General features: G+C 42.2%; 1 protein-coding gene across 1 annotated transcript in view; it reads right to left on the reverse strand.

Annotated features, from left to right (window-relative positions):
* Positions 1–6,800: 6,800 nt before the first annotated feature.
* Positions 6,801–23,018, reverse strand: part of LOC141146119 (uncharacterized) — a 70,271-nt gene continuing 54,053 nt past the window's right edge. The window contains exon 5 of the mRNA XM_073632873.1: positions 6,801–9,790. Within this exon, the coding sequence (XP_073488974.1) occupies positions 8,004–9,790 (1,787 nt within the window). The 3' untranslated portion in view covers positions 6,801–8,003. The remainder of the gene's footprint in view (positions 9,791–23,018) is intronic.

Raw genomic sequence — 23,018 nt, forward strand, 5'->3', positions numbered from 1 at the left:
TTGTCCGGGGAACTTTGATAGACAGATTACCCGTTCAATCCTGTTGGAAAGCTGTGATGTTCCCGGCGCTCTAATCAAACAGGCAGCGGCGGCGGCTCTCCTCTCTCTTCTGCACTATATGACACTCCCGTAATGGGCGGCACCGGGGGTGGAGTCCCGCCCAGGCCCCACCCCATTTTTGGCTCAATTAACGGCCATTTTTCTGTTTCGGCAAATTGCCGAAAAGGCTATTTTCGGCGGATATGTTTCGGCAGCCGAAATTTTGGTGCATCCCTAATGACATTACTTTGGCTTGGGTGCAAAGAGGCTGCTTGCCCCCTCAAAGTTGACATTGGGAATCATTTTTGGAAGGGATAAAAGAGAAAATAGTTGGGCTACATTGTGAAGTGAGGAGCCAGAAGAGGCAACATGACTGGATAGTAAAAATAGGGAGTAGAAGAGGCAGCAGAATGAGCTTGAGAAGAAGAAGAAAGTAGGGAGAGGAGGCTAAGATAACGAAATATTGAGGGGAGGTAGAATTATGGAGGAGATAGGGAGAGGAATCAGTGAGATGGCATTTTGAACAAGGTGATGGGAGAAGGCGGTAAAGCTGGATTGTAGAGGAGGAAAAAAAAGTCAGTGAGATTTGATAGTGGAGGAGGTAGGGAGAAGAGGCAGCTGGACCAAATAACGATAGAGAAGGTAGTGAGACCTGACTGCTAAAGAGGATGGGAGAGGAAGCAGGGTGACCGGATTATGGAGGATGTAGGGAAGGGAGGAAGCATTATCAAATTATTGGGGTAGTAGAGAGAGGAGGCAATGAGACCAGATTATGGAGAAGGTAGGAAGAGGAGGCAGTACAATCTGATCATGGAGGAGTTAGAGATTGAAGGCAGTGATAACAGATTTATGGAAGAAGAAGTATGAGGATGTGGCAGTAGGAACGGATTATGGTGGAGGTAAGAATAGGAGGCAGTGGGACCAGATAATGGAGAAGGAAGTGAGAGAAGACAGCAAGACCAGATTACCGAGGAGATAAGGAGGGGAGACAACAAGACCAGATTATGGAGCTGGTAGGAAGAGAAGACAGAGAGACCTAGTAACGTAGGAGGTAGGGAGAGGAGGCAGTAAGACTAGATTTGGGGGGAGATAGAGAGAGGAGGCATTGATTGTAGAAGAAGCAGAAAGAGGGGAAAGTGGGATTATGGGGGAGGTAGTAACAGAAACACTGAAGTGAGATTATGAAAGAGGCAGTGTGATTGGATTATGGAGGAGGTGAAGTTTCTCATAGAACGCATTTTCTTTGCAATTAGATTTATTTTGTGGAACGAATACTCTGCAATTCAATGAACTTCAGAAGCAATGGCTCATTGAGGAAATGCCAACACTGGCCCAGTCCACCCGTGAAGAGCATCTTCCCAATCTTCAACCACTGTTGTTTTTGCTGAAGACTCTCTTTTGTCCAGAACTACACTACAATCAAAACTTTTTTATAAAGAACAGAACGTACCTCAGAACTGCTGAAAGGACCATGTTTGCCTATCACTGCCTCTAAAAATAGAAAATACGCTCCAAAAGCTTTTCAATGGCGTTTTAATCAAATAAATTGCTGGCTCATAGGAAGAAGTATACCCAGGAAACATGTGACCATGACTTAAAATTTCAGCGAGAATAGAATTTGAAAAAAATGAATTATTTTTTCATATAACATGAATAGATTAAACATAAAAATAAATACCCCCATAAAATAAATAAAAATGTTCTAAATAGTTATAGTCATTTCCTTAAGTTTTTTCCTTGCGTTTTTGGTGTATTTTGGGTTTTTTTTTGTTTTTTTTTCAGGTTTTTTTTTTTTTTTTTGTTTTTTTTTTTAGATTTGTTTTAGTCGATAGGAAGAAAATCAATGAAAATTCACTTAACCACTTCCTTACCAGCCTATTACAGAATGACATCCGCAAGGTGGCTCAGTTACCCTGACTAGGCACCATATGACGTCCAGTAAGATAAGCCGCTCGTGCGCACCCTGGGGTGCACAGAGCCGCGATCGGTGGTGCGGTGCGTCGCTCTGACACACCGTATCTTCGATCTTGGTAAAGAGCCTATGACCCTGCTCAGAGAAAAATCTATGATTAAACCTCTGTCCACCATATATTAAAGAATTACTCCCTAATGGTAACACTGGACTAGAGGACCTTAAAGTGTGTGGGGGATTTCCTGGCACTAGATACGAAAGATTGGGAAGAAATGGGGAGCACTCCTTCTCACAATTGGCCTCTGCTAGGGACAGACTAGTACCAGTTCAAAATTATGCATAGAGTGTACTTCACACCCATGCATTTACACAAAATATGTTAATCTTTTCCGGCTTCCTGCTGGAGGTGAACCTCACCCTCAGTGGACAATTCCCATGTATTTTGGAGCCGTCACCAGATAAAAATTTTTTTTTGAAATGAGGTTACTACTTTTATTTTATCTATCACTACCATTCAGATCCCACTGACAGTGGAGGTGTGCTTGCTAGGACTTGTAGACCCATTGGCTCCCAGCCGGGCAGTCAGAACGCTACTGGGGCTATTACTTTATTATGCACGCAAGGCCATGGTCCTCAGGTGGAAAGCCTCTTCTGCTCCTCAATTAACTTTTGGAAATGGTTAGTTAATTTGGCTCTGCCATTATACAAGGCCACTTTCCTCTCTCGAGGTTGTGGCAAAAAAATTTCACAAAGTATGGGACATATGGGCGGAATCCCAGGCTCCAAAGCAGACTCACTGGATAATTACTCAATACTTGATATGTATTGCAAGGCAAGTAAAATTCTTTAAAAAATTGTGACTTTATATACAAGCGAGGTCTTGATATACAAGTTGCGTCAAGTCACAACTTAGTTTAAAAGAGAAGAGAGGCGCCTCTAAGTGTAGCAATATGGTTACATTTAATGAAGGTACAACATTTAGCAACATGGTTGATGATTAAAACAGGCCCATTTAAGTATGCAGGCATCCAGGTAAAGTTGTCCACATAGGCCATCCTCCGCACCGCCATCAATGTCATCCCTTCCACGCTGAGCTACACGAGCGCTTCAAGCCTCGCTATCAGATCGCAGGGTAGTCTTCCTGGTCACAATTGCAGACAGACAGCGGTGAGAGCCGGCGGTGCAAGGGACGGTCTATGTGGACAGCTTTACAGAGTTGGTGAGGTTGAAAAAGACACAAGTCCAACCTATGTGTGTAATTATATGTCAGTATTACATTGTATATCCCTGTATGTTGTGGTCGTTCAGGTGCTTATCTAATAGTTTTTTTAAACTATCGATGCCCCCCCGCTGAGACCACTGCCTGTGGAAGGGGATTCCACATCCTTGCTGCTCTTACAGTAAAGAACCCTCTACGCAGTTTAAGGTTAAACCTCTTTTCTTCTCACTTTAATGAGTGGCCACATGTCTTGTTAAAATGAAAAAACGGTAAAAATATGCGGCGCTAATAAATTAAGCTAAAATATGTAAGACAGTCAACCATACCAGGAGTTAAAAGACAGAAATCCCAGGTAATAATTGTATCTAAAATTAATCTTCCACTACATTGTGTAACCAAAGGTAAATGGTGAACCAGTGTTACATCAAAAAATTAATCATAATAACCGCTTCCGGACTAAATCAAGCCTAGGAAATTAAGAATAATAAACGTCAACCGAAGAAACCTCCACTGAAGTAATAGATCCTCAATAAAAGTGGGTTCAGGGGAGCACTTAGATAAAGTGATGTGCAAATAAAAATGCAGCGTGAAATAAATAAATAAATGTGCAAAAAGACGTGCAAATCAGCAAAAGATTCAACACCAGTTCAGCCTTAAACGATGAAATGCATAATTATAAACGCAATACTCCACAAAGGTCTATAACACAAAGGTGTGTAAAGACAATGGATAATCAATAAATACCTAAAACTTAATAGGTGCAAACACACAATCAGTGCAGCAATAAAAATAAAAAAAATGTTCAATAGCGTAAAAATGAAACAATATGTGCAAATAAGTAATCAGTGCAACATCAATTAACCTTAATAGATAAAAAGGTTTTAATAAATAATGTGTAGCATGTGCAACACAGCATAACAAGTGCAAATTCAATATGCCTAATACCAATATTAAAACATTGCTTAACATGCAACACTTCACACACGTGTGTAAAAGTACGTGAATAGGATAAACAAATGTCCAAAAAAAGTCCCATAGACAGTCAAGTGGTTAAAGAGACAGTACACACTTTTTTTTTGCATATTCCCCTTATCCTTTTGGTATATTTTATTGTAAGGTAAAACATATTAAAAATAATAAAAGCTCCTAAAAATGATTTGGCACTTTAACAATTTGCGGTTTTTACTCCCCCTTCCCCCCACATTGAATAACAACAAAATACACAAAAAAAAAAAAAAAACACAAAAAGGCAAAGCAGACATAATAAAGAGAACATCAACATTATCCAGCATATCCTTTGTCCAAGTTACCACAGAGAAAATGTACCTTTTTTTACCGCCCTTAGCCCACCCCCCAACCTGTACAACCATCAACTCACATGACAACAATCTCTCTTCTGATATTTTTATTGGTGAATTTATACAGATATATGAACCATCACTGAGATTTACTGACATATTCTTTATATGATACGGGATATATAATACACCAAAAAGAAGAAATATAAAAAAGGTTAAAAAAAATCAAACTGAATCAGTTTTTTCTTTATACCATAAAACAAATCTTAAATCAATACAATAAAATTAGAAACAGCGATAACAAATATTATCCCCGATCGTATTACAAAGTGATGGTTTTACACACGTTTTTAGCCCCATTGACTTCTATTAGATCACATGATTTGCCGTGTTTTCTGAAAGCGCAGAAAAGAATTGGCATGCGGTAATTTTCAGAAAACGCGGAAAAAAACGATCCTAATAGAAATCAATGGAACTGTGGCTAAAAACTCATGTAAAATGCACGTAAACCGCGCACACACCTGCTCTGCCGCCAAAATGCAGATCGCCAATGTGAACCCTGTCTGTAACACCCTAGAGAAAACAATGGCGGTCGTTGCAATATTTTTTGTCCCACCGTATTTGCGCAACGGTCTTACGAACGCACTCTTTTTTTTTTTTTTTAGAAAAAATAAATTTTTTTGAATTGAAGAATAAGACAACAGTAAAGCTACCCCAATTTTTTTTATATTGTGAAAGATGATGTTACATCGAGTAAATTGATACCCAACATGTCCTGCTTTAAAGTTGCGCCCGCTCGTGAAATGGTGACAAACTTTAACCCTTAAAAATCTGTGGGGGAGGGCCCTCTCCCGCCGCCGATAAAAGTGATCTTGCGGTGAATCTTGTATCTGAAAGCGGACCGCCCGCTGAAGAAGAGGATACCGGGGTTATGGTAGCTAGCTACTGCCATAACAACGATATTCCTCTTCAAACAGCCGACGTATAACTGCGGCGGGTGGTCCGTAAGTGGTTAATTAACCACTTGCCGACCAGCTCCTGTACATATACGTCGGCACTTTGAAGATGGATATCTCGGTAACGGCAGCAGCTGCTGCCACAACCGAGGTATCCATCTCTTCAGGAGCCGGTCGTGTTTACGATAATGGTGGTCTCTGCAGCGGATTCAGCGCGAGATCCCCGTTATCAGCAGCGGGAGAGGGGCCCCCCTCCCGCAGCTCTCCCGCGCCCTTCGCCGCTCACCGGAGCCGATGGGGTCCTATCCGTGCCTGGGTATGGAGACGAGTGAAGCTTAGATGACCCCCACCCATCTGCAAACCATAGCAGGGCAGAAGCAACGTCAAAACTTCCGCCCTTAAAGGCACAGTGACTCAAATTTTTTTTTTTTTTTTTTTTAAATAGTGAAAAAATAAATAAAATCAAGTAAAATAAATAAAAAAAAAATTTCTTTTAAGCGCCCTGTCCCGATGGGCTCGCGCGCAGAAGCGAACGCATACGTGAGTAGCGCCCGCAAATGAAAACGGTGGTCAAACCACACATGTGAGGTATCACTGCGGTTGTTAGAGTGAGAGCAATAATTCTCGCCTTAGACCTCCTCTGTAGCTTAAAACATGCAACCTGTAGAATTTGTTAAATGTCGCCTGTGGAGATTTTTTAGGGTAAAAGTTTGTCGCCATTCCACGAGCGGGCGCAATTTTGAAGCGTGACATGTTGGGTATCAATTTACTTGGCGTAACATTATCTCTCACAAGATAAAAAAAAATTGGGCTAACTTTACTGTTGTCTTATCTTTTTATTCAAAAAAGTGAATTGTTTCCAAAAAAAGTGCGCTTGTAAAACCGCTGTGCAAATACGGTGTGAAAAAAAGTTTTGCAATGACCGCCATTTTATTCTCTAGGGTGTTAGAAAAAAAAAATATGTAATGTTTGGGGATTCCAAGTCATTTTCTAGTAAAAAAAAAAAAACGGTTTTAGACATGTAAACACAAAAAATCTCAAAACGAGGCTAGTCTTTAACCGCTTGCCGACCGCCTCATGACGATATATGTCGGCAGAAGGGCACATATAGGCAGAATCACGTACCTGTACGTTCCCCTTTAAGAGGCAGCCAGCGGGCCCGCGTGCGCCCGCGGCAAGCTCCGTGAGTCGGGTCGCAGGGATACCCGCGATCGCCTCACGGGGAGGAAGAACGGGGAGATGCTGATGTAAACAGCATCTCCCCGTTCTGCCTGGTGACACTGTCACTGATCTCTGCTCCCTGTCATCGGAGCAGAGATCAGTGACGTGTAACACACAGTTACCCCCCCCCAGTTAGAAATCACTCCCCTAGGACACACTTAACCCCTCCCCGCCCCCTACTGGTTAACCCCTTCACTGCCAGTGTCATTTACACAGGAATCAGTGCATTTGTATAGCACTGATTGCTGTATAAATGACAATGGTCCCAAAAATGTGTCAAAAATGTCCGATGTGTCCGCCATAATGTCGCAGTCACAATAAAAATTGCTGATCGCCATTTAAAAAAAAAAAATATTAATAAAAATGCCATAAAACTATCCCCTATTTTGTAAACGCTATAACTTTTGCGTAAACCGATCAATAATCGCTTATTGCGATTTTTTTTACCAAAAATATGTAGAAGAATACGTATCGGCCTAAACTGAGGGAAAAAAAAAATTTTTTATATCTTTTTGGGGGATATTTATTATAACAAAAAGTAAAAAATAATGCGTTTTTTTCAAAATTGTCGCTCTATTTTTGTTTATAGCGCAAAAACTAAAAACCACAGAGGCTATCAAATACCACCAAAAGAAAGCTCTATTTGTGGGAAAAAAAGGACGTTAATTTTGTTTGGGAGACACATCGCATGACCGCGCAATTGTCAGTTAAAGCGACGCAGTGCCGAATCGCAAAAAGTGCTCTGGTTGGGAAGGGGGTAAATTCTTCCGGGGCTGAAGTGGTTGAACACCTAAATATTAATATTTAACACCTTGTTCCTCAAATATAATGACTCCTTAAATTTAACCTTAATCCCTACCCTAACATAACCCTTAAAGTTGACCATACACTATACAATCCTATAGTAGATCTAAAGCAGATTGTACAATCAACTATGTAGTGTAAGTACTTTCCTGGATACAATTTGAATGGATAATGTATGTGTTTCCTTATATTTTTGGTAAATCTAAAGCTGACCATACACTACCAAATCTCCTTTGGTTTTACCAAAACAATGTAATGTCAAGTTAAACTTGAAAAGTCATTTGATTTAGTTAAAATCAGGCAGGCACATATACTACACAGCCGATGGTAGATCTAAAAGGAGATTGTACAATCAGATTGTATAAATAATAAAGCCCCACAAACCCCCCCCTTGTCTTATTGAGTGTGGAAGTGATGGAGGAGACTCTCCTGTGCTGAGATCTTCCAGATCCACCGATTGAAGAAATACGTTATCTGTACAAACTGTGTCATCCTATGAACCAGATTGACATTTCTCACCAGATTCAGCTCAGATTTCCTGTAATATGATCATATTAAAAATCTCCTGACCCCCCAGAGATCTTTATACGACCTTTCCATACACATATCCCAGCATGGAGGGGCTCAGTGAAGGTGGTGGTGAAGGTGTGGAGGTGTCGGATCGGGTCACACAGATCATAAAAGGACAGCCGCCCGGCCTCACAATCCACATCGATCCTGACTCTGTTACTGGAGAGCTTGGGAGATATGAGGATCAGATTATTGTCATGTATTAGAGAACACCCACCGCTACACCTGTACAAACCCCAGGACTTGTTATTATTTCCAATCAGTGACTGCCATCCTCCCCTCTCCATACTGGGATAACACATCCCGACTCTGTAATTTTCTGACTCACTGACATCCACTTCCCAGTAATGTCGCCCCAAGTAAAATCTCTGACTGCTTAATACCTGGGACCAGTACTGAAATCTCTCCGGTGCTTCTGGACGATTCTGCTTTATATCTGACCAGGATACAGTTTTCATGTCATCTGATATGTGTAGATTATTATGAGCTGTGTTCACATCCAGTAATATGTCTGAAGCTTCCTGTATATAGAAGGATACATTTCCCCCTTTTATCATATCAGATAACCCTGTGTGTAATGTGTGTGAGATTCCAGACACATCCAGATTCCCTCCATCATGGAGGAGTCTATCATGTCTCTCTCTGTCCTCATCATCTCCCTCCTCAGTATCACACAAGTCCCCTGTGTCTGATTCCTGTAGGACAGTCAGTGGGTCAGTCATGTTACACAGCTCCTCAATGTCCTCCATCTTCCTGGACAGATCCTCCTTCTTTATTTCCAGCTGATGGATCAGATCAGACAATGAGATCCACTCTTCCTGGCTGGAGATGTTCCTCAGGACTCTCTTCTCCAGGTCCTCCAGATGTCTCCTGAGCTCTATGAACAGGGCAGTGACTCTCTCTGTTAGACCAGCTGATTTTTCTTGTACTTTTCTCCTGCGATCCTGCAGACTCTGGACTCTTTTCTCTGTCTCCTCTCTCTCTGTCATCAGTTTCTGCAGAACATTTCGCAGTTTCTGTTTCTTCTTCTCAGAGGCCTCATCCAGAGTCTCCACCTTGTGTCCCCGGTGTTCTCCATCCAGCCTGCAGGACACACAGATACAGGCAGAGTCCTCAGTGCAGTAATATTTAAGAAGTTCTCTATGGATGGAGCATTTTCTCTTCTCCATGGAAGTGGTGGGATCAGTTAGGACATGTTCTGGTGACTTGCTGTGGACTCTCAGGTGATTATCACATAGAGAAGCTTCACACATCAGACAGGATTTAACAGCAGGTACAGGAGAGTGAATACAGTAAGTACAGAAGATTCCAGTCTTCTTCTGATCTGGATGAGTAGATTGTATAGTCTCTACTATATTACACAATGTTATGTTCCTCTGCAGTTTAGGACGACTCCTAGACCTTTTTCTGCACTGAGGACAGGAATAATCTCCAGACCCGTCCTGTGTATCCAACACACGATCAATACAGACCTGACAGAAGTTGTGTCCACAGCTCAGCATTACAGGATCTTTATACATTTCCAGACAGATGGAACAATCCAGCTCCTGTCTCACTTCAACAGACGCCATTACTGACAGCAGAAGAGAAAAATGAAAGTGAAAGTCTCCGACACTCAGAAACCAGAGAACACGTCTCATTTCTCGGCACAGGGTGGAGCTGATCTTGTTTTTCAATTTATATCTGCAGGAAGTATGTGTATAAAGTGAATATCTATAAGTTGAAGTGGTATTTTCATACACAGGAGTGTTCTGGTCACACGATGTAGTGACTGTTAGACCCCATACACACTATTAGATTTTCTGCAGATTTTTGTCTTCAGATTTACCAAAACCATATAAATATGAGGCCCAACCTTAAAGCCTTGTACACACGATCAGATTATTGGACGAATTTTCGTCAGTTTTTTTGTTGGATGCTAGTCTCACATCGAAAGTGAAGAGGGTACTCACCATCAGAATATTTTCGGATGTCAGAATTCAACGTCAGAAGTGACGTAATGTGTTGAATTGTTTTGTATGTGTTCTTTCATTTCTGAGCATGCCTAGTCTTGCTCTTCAGATTTTTTTTTTTCAGAAAACCGTACTAATGAAAAGAAAAATGGGAACGTTGTGGTCACATCAGACAGAAATTTGTGTGTATGGGGCTTGTTTGCATCTTTTGAAAAGAGAACTTCACACAAAACAGAACACTGAAAAAGTAAATGCAGTTCTATTAACTGGTTACATGTTGATATGGTTTAGATTAGTTTTGTGTAAAAGAAATATATTTCAGAGTCAATGGACAACTGTACTTTTACCCGACTCCGGGCTGCTTTTAAATCTAGCCATGCAGTGGGGTCCCCTCAAGCATGAGATAAATGCTTATTTTGTTTGGGGGAGGGAATACATATTGATGCAATGACATCAGAAAACTGTGACCTGTCGGCAAAGTGAAGTGGTTTCAAAGGACCGACTGCACTAAGAAGAGGAAGGTTATGGAATTTAGGTGTAAAGTACGTACAGTATTTGTATTACCATTTTCAGCACCCCAAACAAAAAGACCCCATTGACATAAAATAAAAAATCCACTTCTGGTTACGGCGCCACATGCGAGGACATTGGGTCACAGTGGCTCCTTGCTAGCCCAGCTACATTTGGCCTACAAAACCTAGTAACAGCCAGTTTTCGATCACAGACACTGCAGGCCGACCCTCACTAGCTATGGAGCGGTACCCTACCAGCTCCTGCTCTGCACCGCCTAGTCTCCCCTCGGAGGGAGATAAGATGGCCACTGGTCAAGGCTATGAAATTTAGGTGTTAAGTACAGTATTTGTATTACCATTTTCAGCACCCCAAAAGGCCCCCTTTGACATAAAATAAAAAAATCCACATCTGATAACGGCGCCACATGCGAGGACAGTGAGACACAAGGGGCTCCTTGCTAGCCCAGCTACATTCGGCCTACAAAACTTGGTAACGGCCCGTTTTTTTGGGGGTTTTTTCGGTCACAGACACTGTGGGCGAACCCCCACTAGCTATGGAGCGGTACCTTACCAGCTCCCTTTCCACGGCTCCCACCCGCTCTGCACCGCCTAGTCTCCCTGCAGAGGGAGACAAGATGGCCGCTGGTCATAATCCGGAGCCAGAGAGCGTGGACATGCTTCCGATGAAGCTACAAGGGTCTCCCCAGAGTTATACATTAAAAAAAAATAGCTCAGGCAGTAGCAGCCCTGATACTCCCCACTATCACCCTGGCGGTGGACACAGCTGTGGCATCTGGAATACAATGAATACAAACGCCCCCCACACTTTGCACATATTTATTCGTAAAAAAAGTTGAAAATCATTTATAATTTTCCTTCCACTTCATAATTATGTGCCACTTTATGTTGGCCTATCACATAAAATCCCAATAAAATACATATACATTGTTGGTTGTAACATGTGGAAAAATGTGGAACATTTCAAGGAGCATAAATACTTTTTCAAGGCACTGTAGCCATTGTCACTTTAGATTCCGAAAAGGCTTTCGACAATGTCAGCTTTAAAAGGTTGGCACTTGTCCTCAAAATGTTTGGCATCCTAAGCTCCTTTACACACTTAATAGTCGCTACTCGTCTCCCTCTACCAGGGTAGTGGCGGAAGGACATATTTCAGACCCAATCCCCCTCCACAAGGGTACACATCAGGGCTGCCCCCCATCACCATTACTTTTTAACCTCTTTGCAGATGACATTCTGATTTTTACTACTAACCCCCAGGTAGATATCCCTTTAATTCAACATATCAACATTCACTACTTTCCATTCCTGCTCAGGACTAAAAATTCAACTTTACCAAAAGTAAGGTGCTACCTCTCCGCAAGAGTGGCAAAAGCCTCTGGATAACCTCTTCACCCTTTCCCATAGCGCCACACCACATCACATACTTAGGAGTGAACATAGGCAGAAAACACTCATCTATCAGCTGAACTATCCTCCTCTGACATCTAAAATAATCAGCAAACTAGAAGCATGGATGGACCTTCCATTATCGCTCTTCGTGAGATGCCACCTCTATAAGATGGTCAGCTTCTCACGTCTGATGTCTCCAATGCAGACAAAAAATGCCAATAATAATCAAGCATAAGGACATTCAAAAGATCAATAGAGCTCTTTCGGCCTTCCTGTGGCACTGTAAAAGACCTTGTATCGCAATAACAAAACTATATCTCCCAAAGAGCGAAGGAGAGGCAGGTCTCCCTTTTATTAGATTGTATAATTTATCTTGCTTACTTTGTCTACGATTAGACTGGTTAGTTCAGGGATCAAAGTTCACTAACTTTTGGGTGGAGTCGGCCATGGCACATCCATACCATCTACCCTTCATAGCAACTTAAAATCACTACCACCTAACCTCCAACAAAATTTTCTCATTCAGGACACAGTCATTGCATGGTGGAACTTCAGGCGGTGCTTGGGGGTCTCTCCACACGTTTAATCCCCTCTACCGATACTTAGCAACCCCATGCTACCACAGACCAACCACCATAAAGCATTCAACACATGGAAGCTAAAAGGCCTAACAAACGTGGTCTCTCTTTAAAACACAGTCAATGGGTGTCTTAAATCCTACCAAACAATTGCATCTGACTTCGATCTTCCGGACCAACACATCTTCCATGTCATGCAGCTTTCAACCTTCATTAACAAAACCTGTCCAAAATCACATCTCAGATTCCCATCTACTCTTATAGACAAACTCATTGCAGCTCGGACTATTTCTACAGCTGGAGGTCTAAAATCCTCTCATACCTTTCTATAATAATCCACTGAAGTACACAGCTTCAAAAGCTTAGGGAAAATACATTCCTTTAAACAACCTTCCTCACCTACTACAGAGAGGATACAAAATGACTTTGACACTAACGCCAATGAATACTGGAGGGAAACCCAATTTAAATAGCTCCATAGGGCATTTATACCCTATTCCTTCCCAAAGCACTATGTAAGGAAACCAGGCCAACACTGTATCATCGTTTATGGACATGTCCATTTATAGCTACATTCTGGAACCAAGTCCAATCTTATGTGTTAGGTGTGACCCAAGTCAAAATACCAACAGATTCCATGACAAAATGTGGAAAATTTCAAGGGGTATGATTACTTTTTCAAGGCACTGTAGTTTCAATTTCCTCTTTACCTCCGTGGTGGAGGTAGGTTGAGGATAATCCTTCGAGCCGTGAGTAGGCAAATAAAGATCCATTGTGGGAGGAGCCGGGGTTGAAGGGAGGTGTGGGGCTCTGAGACTGAGGTACTTCAGCAACCGAATAGCAGAAGGATTAAATACCCCGGTATTTTTTTAAAACAGCAGTCGTTCCGGCGTCCGATAAAAGTGGTCCCAGCAGCGGATTTTCCACAAGATCACTTTTATAGGCGGCAGGAGAGGTGCCCCCCCCCCCCCCGCCCCCGATTACTGGAGCCGGAGGTAAAGGGGGAAACGATCCGATCCCCTGGAGTGATAGGCAGAAAGTTGGAAGTCAAGTGAGGGCCATCTATGCCCTTGGAGGACGGGAGCAGCATCAAACATCACTTCCACCCTCCAGCCTTAAAGGGCTCTTTTCTTTTTATTTATTTTTTGTGTAAAATAACTTTTTTTGCTTTTAAAAGGTTTGTAAATCCTCATTTTTTTAAAAATAACAAACATATCATACTTACCTCCACTGTGCAGTTTGTTTTGCACAGTGTGGCCCCGATCATTGTCTTCTGGGGTCCCCCGGCAGCGCTCGCGGCTCCTCCTCGGTTACCATGTGGGCGCGCTTCCGAGTCCAACATTTGCATGCATAGATACAGAATACCGAACTCAGCCCCCCGGCGCCCTTGTCATTAGATGTGATTGACAGCAGTGGAAGCCAATGGTTGCGCTGTTATCAATCCATCCAATTTAAGAGTCGAGAACCCCGGTCAGAGAGGTAGAGCCCTCCAGCGTGGGAACGAACGGGCTCAGGTGGGGGGGTGGCTGGGGGGCCGGTCAGTGTCAGAAGTTTTTTCATCTTAATGCATAGGATTCATTAAGGTGAAAAAACACTTACCTTTACAACCCCTTTAAGTGTAAGTGTGAGATTTGAGGTCTTTTTAGAGCTCGCATTAAAGAGACCCTGTCCTGCTTATTTTTATTACAAGGGATGTTTACATTCCTTGTAATGGGAATAACAATAATATATATATTTTTTTTTTTAAAGGGACAGTTTTAAAATAAAAAGCAAAATAAGAATTTTTTTTTTTTAAAGCGCCCTGTCCCTCCAAGCTCGTGCGCAGAAGCGAACGGATACGCAAGTCGCGCCACACATATGTAAAGTGTTCAAACCACACATGTGAGGTATCGCTGCAAATGTTCGAGCGAGAGCAATAATTCTAGTGCTAGACCTCCTCTAACTCTACACAGGTAACCTGAAATTTTTTTTAAAGCGTCGCCTATAGAGATTTTGAAGTACCGTAGTTTGTCACCATTCCATGAGCATGCGCAATTTTAAAGCATGACATGTTAGGTATCAAATTACTCGGCGTAACGTTATCTTTCATATTATACAAAAAAAGTTGGGCTACCGTTACAGTTTTCTTCTCTTTTACTGCAAAAAAAGTATATTTTTACCAAAGAAAATGAATATATATATATATATATATATATATATATATATATATATATATATATATATATATATATATATATATATATATATATATATATATGTTTGGGGGTTCTAAGTAATTTTCTAGCAAAAAAATACTGATTTTAACAGAAATAGGTCTGTTCCTTAAGTGGTTAAAAACGCCACATTTTTAGTGTCCCCAACGCCACCCCTACCCCTTCCTCAAACTGCAATGGCAGGGGACCGGAATGGTCACATGCTGCGGTTGAAATTCTTCTCTTCAAGTCCGTGGCAAAAATTAGGCCTCTCCAGAAAAAAAGCAATCCTCATTCAGACTGTTTGGCAGGCGGCGAGGAGGTCATGTGACACCTCCGATGTGACACCACCTCACACCTGCTTTAAAGCGGTTGTATACCCGATGAATTTTTTATATAACTGGCTCTCAAAAAAGTGCCGCAGATTTATGCATCGCACGCAGTTGTGGGGCATTTGCAGTGTTTCCTCGCTTGAACTCGTCGCATTTGGTGGGATGCCGCCTACCAAGTGCGACACGTCAGATCATTTTTGCTGTGGATGCGACCGCATCATGTAAACACCCCCCCATCTGCTGACATTGCAGCTTAACCACTTAAGGATCGGAGGATTTTCCCCCTTAATGACCAGGCCATTTTTTGTGATACGGCACTGCGTCGCTTTAACTGACAATTGTGTGGTCGTGCGACGCTGTACACAAACAAATTTGAAAAACACACATTTAAATGCCCATCAATGCAGCCTCATCAGTGTCCATCTGCAGCCTCATCAGTGTCCATCTGCAGCCTTGTTCCCCCATTGCAGCCTTGTCAGTGTTTATCTGTAGCCTTGCCCTGTGCTGTTTGCAGAAATCTGTCGTTTGAAAATGGCGCCGCCGTTCTCAGCCGCTCTCGGACATTCTCGGTGGCTCCCAGCGGCTTTCTGACGTTCTCGGCGGCTTTCAGACACACTCGGCCGAATGGCCGAAAGCCGGCAAAAGGCTCACAATTTGCGTATAACACGCACCCACGATTTTCCCCTGATTTTAAGGAGAAAAAAGTGCGTGTTATACGCCGATAAATACGGGGTATATATATTTATTTAGAAGAGACCCTAGAGAATAAAATGGTGGTTGTTGCAATATTTTATGTCGCACTGCATTTGCGCAGCGATCTTTCAAATGCAATTTTTTTTTGGGAAAAATTACTTTAATTTAAAAAAAAAAAAAAAAAAAAAAAAAAACGGTAAAGTTAGCCCCAATTTTTTTGAATAGTGTGAAAGATTTTACGCCGCGAGAATCGTGATCTTTATTCTAAGCAAAAAAAATTGTGATTCTCATTTTGGCCAGAATCGTGCAGCTCTACCTCATCAGCATCCTCTCATCACCGCAGCCAGCCTGACATTATGCTGTGGGAACATCACTCCCAATTGGTTGTCTATGACTGGTGTTTCCACCCTCCAGGGTCCCATTACTCCCAACCTCAGAGCCAACATCATAGCCAATTAATTGATCTGCATCCATTTGCAGAAAGTGGCTGACACTATGCCCAAATAACTCAGCAGGCTCCTCTATGCCAGATGGCAGGGCAACAGCGGTGTTAGTTGTGGATAAAGAGTTAGACTGAGAATATTCCATTATGGCACTTGGTGATGACTGTGAGATAGTCTGACCCTGGGTGCCAGAAGAGGAAGACAGCTTAGATAGCCACTCAACCACCACCACGTGCTACGGAACCACCTATGTGTAAAGCACACCGAGCACCTGAAAAAAAGGGGAAATGTGTAGACATGTGCACTGATGAAAAATTCATTCGATTTTTTTTTTTTAAATTCAGAAATCCGAAAATTCGAAATAACGAACTAATAATAACTATTAAATTATAGGCATTTGAATTTCCTTTCAAATTTGGCTGTTAGTGAACGTAACAAATATGAATTTATCTTAAGTAACAAATTATCCGAAATAACGAATGCCGCATCTAAACAAAAGGAACAGAACGAATTAATAATAAAAAGGTTATTATTGTCATTTAAGATTATTAATTACGTTACATTCACTAACAGCCAAATTTGAAAGGAAATTCCAATACCTATAATTTAATAGTTTAATTATTAGTTAGTTATTTCAGATTTTCATTCTTTTTGAATTTCTGAAATACAAAATTTAACAATTTTCGGATTTTCGAATTTCTGAATTTTTGGATTTTCAAATTTCCGAATAGTTGGAAAAATTTGTATATTTCCGAATTAATTAATTTGTTGAAATTCGTTACCCGAATTTCCAAACTAAACGAAATGCACATGTCTAGAAATGGGCCCTGCCTGCAGATGATAGATCATATCCATGACATTACTTTGGCTTGGGTTTAAAGAGGTTGCTTGCCCCCTCATAGTTGACAGTTGGAAACATTTTTGGTAGGGATGAAAGAGAAAAAAAAGAGTTGGGCTACATTATGAAGTAGAGAAACAGAAGAGGCAACATGACTGGATAGTAAAAAGGGGGAGTAGAAGAGGCAGCAGAATGAGCTTAAGAGAAGAATGTAGGGAGAGGAGGCCGAGAGAATGAAGTATTGAAGGGAGGCAGAATTATGGAGGAGATAGGGAGAGGAATCAGAGAGATGGCATTTTGAACAAGGTGATGGGAGAAGGCATTAAACTGGATTGTAGAGGAGGTAGAGAAAAAAAAAGTCAGTGAGATTTGATTGTGGAGGAGGTAGGGAGAAGAGGCAGTGGGAACAAATAATGATAGAGAAGGTAGTGAGACCTGACTGCTAAAGAGGATGGGAGAGGAAGCAGTGTGACCGGATTAAGGAGGATGCGGAGGCAGCATTATCAAATTATTGGGGTAGTAGAGAGAGGAAGCAGCGAGACCAGATTATAGAGGAGGTAGGAAGAGGAGGCAGTAAAATTTGATCACGGAGAAGTAAAGGATTGGAGGGAAATATTGAAATAATTACAGTGCCCTTAGGTGGCTAAGGGGCACCTAAACTACACATGTGCCACATCCCGAAAACATGAATTGGATTGAAGGAAAAATGAATGGACTTTAGAGGCACGTATAAATGTTATAACAATTTATTAATCTTCAATAAAGCTATGATAGGAAAACAAAGTAGATATGGCGCTGTTCTACTGCTAACACATAATGGTGTAAAAATCCTTAAGCTGCTTCCTTATGGAAAAAAAACCTGAAGACTAAGAAGATATTACACCATGTAAATTATAAGTGTATAATGCAAAATAAACCAAAAATTACTTATACAGTGTGATCTTGCATCAAAATTAAAATCAAACAAAATGTGTGATCCTTGGTGTGGAAAACCAGTATATATGATATCCAAGACAAAATTAAGCTACTATCAAACTGTTGTGCGTGCTGAAAACACTCTAAAGTGCTATTGTAATTAATATACTTATATCTGATACCCGTTAGGATAAAAGGTAAAATTAATACACTAAAACACTAAATAAATTGTTGTGTATACTGAAACAATTTAGGTGCAATAATTAGTATACTATCTAAAGTATTATTGGTGTTATTAAACTTACAACAAGCAGATTTTCTATGTCTGCATTTCCGTATTGTCCATTTCAAATAAACTAATAAAAATCATCGAAAAAGACAAAAATTCCTAAAAGTAAATATAAATGATAAAGTGCTCTTGTGCCCGTGAAGAAAATCCTCTTTCTAGTCTAATGGACTTTTCAGTGAGTGAACTCACGTGCATATCTTAGTTCGTGTTCCTATTGCGGCTGCACTCACCAGATTCTTCTTCCCCCTCCTGGGGTTAAAAGCATCCACAGTATGTGCCACTGTGTAGCAATACAGGAAGAAGACCGTCCTTAGTGCTGGCTATGAGGAGTTTCCATTATATATTGTACGTCATGGAAGAGAGAGAGGAAGTGACAGGAAGTGACGCAAGGATGTATGCTGACTCCGCCCTTGCATCACTTCCTGTCTTACACATTGGTGTCAGCAACAAATGCCTTTTCAATTGTACCGTATGTGAGTACCTTTCCATGCGTTTGTTAATAAAACAGTTTGATACAGTATTATACTATTTGGGCTCCCTCTCTCTCTTCCATGACGTACAATATATAATGGAAACTCCTCATAGCCAGCACTAAGGACGGTCTTCTTCCTGTATTGCTACACAGTGGCACATACTGTGGATGCTTTTAACTTCTGGAGGGGGAGAAGAATCTGGTGAGTAGGGTTGAGCCGAACACCCCCCTGTTCGGTTCGCACCAGAACATGCGAACAGGAAAAAAGTTCGCTCGAACATGCGAACACCATTAAAGTCTATGGGACACGAACATGAATAAACAAAAGTGCTAATTTTAAAGGCTTATATGCAAGTTATTGTCATAAAAAGTGTTTGGGGACCTGGGTCCTGCCCCAGTGGACATGAATCAATGCAAAAAAAAGTTTTAAAAGCGGCCGTTTTTTCAGGAGCAGTGATTTTAATAATGCTTAAAGTCAAACAATAAAAGTGTAAAATCCCTTTAAATTTCGTACCTGGGGGGTGTCTATAGTATGCCTGTAAAGGGGCGCATGTTTCCCGTGTTTAGAACAGTCTGACAGCAAAATGACATTTGGAAGGAAAAAATCCATTTAAAACTACCCGCGGCTATTGCATTGCCGACAATACACATAGAAGTTCATTGATAAAAACGGCATGGGAATTCCCCACAGGGAAACCCCGAACCAAAATTTAAAAAAAAAAATGACATGGGAGTCCCCCTAAATTCCATACCAGGCCCTTCAGTTCTGGTATGGATATTAAGGGGAACCCCGGCCAAAATTTAAAAATGACGTGGGGTTCCTCCTAAAATCCATACCAGACCCTTATCCGAGCACGCAACCTGGCAGGCCGCAGGAAAAGAGGGGGGGACGAGAGTGCGCCCCCCTCCTGAACCGTACCAGGCCACATGCCCTCAACATTGGGAGGGTGCTTTGGGGTAGCCCCCCAAAACACCTTGTCCCCATTTTGATGAGGACAAGGGCCTCATCCCCACAACCCTGGCCGGTGGTTGTGGGGGTCTGCGGGCGGGGGGGCTTAACAGAATCTGGAAGCCCCCTTTAACAAGGGGACCCCCAGATCCCGGCCCTCCCCTGTGTGAAATGGTAAGGGGGTACTTACCCCTACCATTTCACTAAAAAACTGTCAAAAATGTTAAAAATGACAAGAGACAGTTTTTGACAATTCCTTTATTTAAATGCTTCTTCTTTCTTCTATCTTCCTTCATCTTCTTCTTCTTCTGGTTCTTCTGGCTCTTCTGGTTCTTCCTCCGGCGTTCTCGTCCAGCATCTCCTCCGCGGCGTCTTCTATCTTCTTCTCCTCGGGCCGCTCCGCACCCATGGCATGGGGGGAGGCTCCCGCTCTTCTCTTCATCTTCTTCTTCATCCACTTCTCTTCTTCCTTCTTCTCTTCTTCATTTTCTTCTCCGGGCCGCTCCGCATCCATGCTGGCATGGAGGGAGGCTCCCGCTGTGTGATGGCGTCTCCTCTTCTGACGGTTCTTAAATAATGGGGGGCGGGGCCACCCGGTGACCCCGCCCCCTCTGACGCACGGGATATGACGGGACTTCCCTGTGACGTCACGGGGAATGCCACAGGGAAGTCCCGTCATGTTCCGTGCATCAGAGGGGGCGGGGTCACCGGGTGGCCCCGCCCCCCGTTATTTAAGAACCGTCAGAAGAGGAGACGCCGTCACACAGCAGGAGCCTCCCTCCATGCCAGCATGGATGCGAAGCGGCCCGGAGAAGAAAATGAAGAAGAGAAGAAGAGAAGAAGGAAGAAGAGAAGAGGATGAAGAAGAAGATGAAGAGAAGAAGAGAAGAAGAAGAGAAGAGCGGGAGCCTTCCCCCATGCCATGGGTGCGGAGCGGCCCGAGGAGAAGAAGATAGAAGACGCCGCGGAGGAGATGCTGGACGAGAACGCCGGAGGAAGAACCAGAAGAGCCAGAAGAACCAGAAGAAGATGAAGGAAGATAGAAGAAAGAAGAAGCATTTAAATAAAAGGAATCATCAAAAACTGTCTCGTCATTTTTAACATTTTTGACAGTTTTTTAGTGAAATGGCAGGGGTAAGTACCCCCTTACCATTTCACACAGGGGGGGGCGGGATCTGGGGGTCCCCTTGTTAAAGGGGGCTTCCAGATTCCGATAAGCCCCCCGCCCGCAGACCCCCACAACCACCGGCCAGGGTTGTGGGGATGAGGCCCTTGTCCTCATCAACATGGGGACAAGGTGTTTTGGGGGGCTACCCCAAAGCACCCTCCCAATGTTGAGGGCATGTGGCCTGGTACGGTTCCGGAGGGGGGGGGCCGCACTCTCGTCCCCCCCTCTTTTCCTGCGGCCTGCCAGGTTGCGTGCTCGGATAAGGGTCTGGTATGGATCTTTGGGGGGACCCCACGCCGTTTATTTTTTTTTTGGCGCGGGGTTCCCCTTAAAATCCATACCAGACCTGAAGGGTCTGGTATGGAATTTAGGGAGAACCCCACATCATTTTTTGTTTTTTTTTTTGGCCGGGGTTCCCCTTAATATCCATACCAGACCTGAAGGGCCTGGTATGGCATTTAGGGGGACTCCCACGTCATTTTTTTTTTTTTATTTTAGTTCCGGGTTTCCCTGTGGGGAATTCCCATGCCGTTTTTATCAATGAACTTCTATGTGTATTGTCGGCAATGCAATAGCCGCGGGTAGTTTTAAATGGGTTTTTTCCTTCCAAATGTCATTTTGCTGTCAGACTGTTCTAAACACGGGAAACATGCGCCCCTTTACAGGCATACTATAGACACCCCCCAGCTACAAAATTTAAAGGGATAATACACTTTTAATGTTTGACTTTAAGCATTATTAAAATCACTGCTCCTGAAAAAACGTCCGTTTTTAAAACTTTTTTTTGCATTGATCCATGTCCCCTGGGGCAGGACCCAGGTCCCCAAACACTTTTTTTGACAATAACTTGCATATAAGCCTTTAAAATTAGCACTTTTGATTTCTCCCATAGACTTTTAAAGGGTGTTCTGCGGCATTCGAATTTGCCGCGAACACCCCAAATTGTTCGCTGTTCGGCGAACTTGCGAACAGCCAACTCAAAGCTCATCCCTACTGGTGAGTGCAGCCGCAATAGGAACACGAACTAAAATATGCACGTGTGTTCACTCACTGAAAAGTCAATCAGACTAGAAAGAGGATTTTCTTCACGGGCACAAGAGCACTTTATAATTCATATTTACTTTTAGGAATTTTTGTCTTTTTCGATGATTTTTATTAGTTTATTTGAAATGGACAATATGGAAATGCAGACATAGAAAATCTGCTTGTTGTAAGTTTAATAACACTAATAATACTTTAGATAGTATACCAATTATTGCACCTAAATTGTTTCAGTATGCACAACAATTTATTTAGTGTATTAATTTTACCTTTATCCTAACCGGTATCAGATATAAGTATATTAATTACAATTGCACTTTAGAGTGTTTTCAGCATGCACAACAGTTTGATAGTAGTTTAATTTTGTCTTGGATATCATATATACTGGTTTTCCACAACAAGGATCACATAAATTTAATTTCGATGCAAGATCACACTGTATAAGTAATTTTTGGTTTATTTTGCATTATACACTTATAATTTACATGGTTTAATATCTTCTTAGTCTTCGGGGTTTTTTTTCCCATAAGGAAGCAGCTTAAGGATTTTTACACCATTATGTGTTAGCGGTAGAACAGCGCCATATCTACTTTGTTTTCCTATCATATGACATTGCTCCACTTAGTGGTAGTAATTAGTAGAGGTAGCAGTTCTATTAACCCCCTCCAACTCTTTATGTAGTATTCAGTCCTTTGCACTGAGATTTCCTTTTTCTTTCATTAAAACTATATTTCACAATACAAAAAAAATGACAACACATAGGACATTTAAAATTTAGGCAGGACTCCACGTGGTTTCCCCTAGGGGGTATAATACCATATATTGTGTAAGAAATATTTTACACAATATATGGTAATATACCCTCTAGGCCAGCGGTAGGCAACCTCGGCCCTCCAGCTGTGGTTAAACTACCAATCCCGGGGGGGCGTGTCCAACCTAGCTACAGAGAGGACATGTGGAAGCTGAGCTCCGTCCTAAACATCAAAATCCACAGCCATCTCAGCTCATCTCAGGCTTTCCTAGCTTGCTGTCACTGCCTCGAGTGCCTGGCTCCCCTATCCAGCTGGTTTTGGAGGATATTTTATATATTTGGAGCACTTTCTGGGACACGGCCTATAGACAGACTCAAACCCTGTGTCTCAGCCGCCATCTTGAGGCCTACTAGGAGGCAGAGGTCTGCCGCTGTTATCTCCCGCGGATCAAGGGATCGGAGGT

This window comes from Aquarana catesbeiana, linkage group LG05, assembly GCF_042186555.1.
Source record: "Aquarana catesbeiana isolate 2022-GZ linkage group LG05, ASM4218655v1, whole genome shotgun sequence".
NCBI lineage: Eukaryota > Metazoa > Chordata > Amphibia > Anura > Ranidae > Aquarana > Aquarana catesbeiana.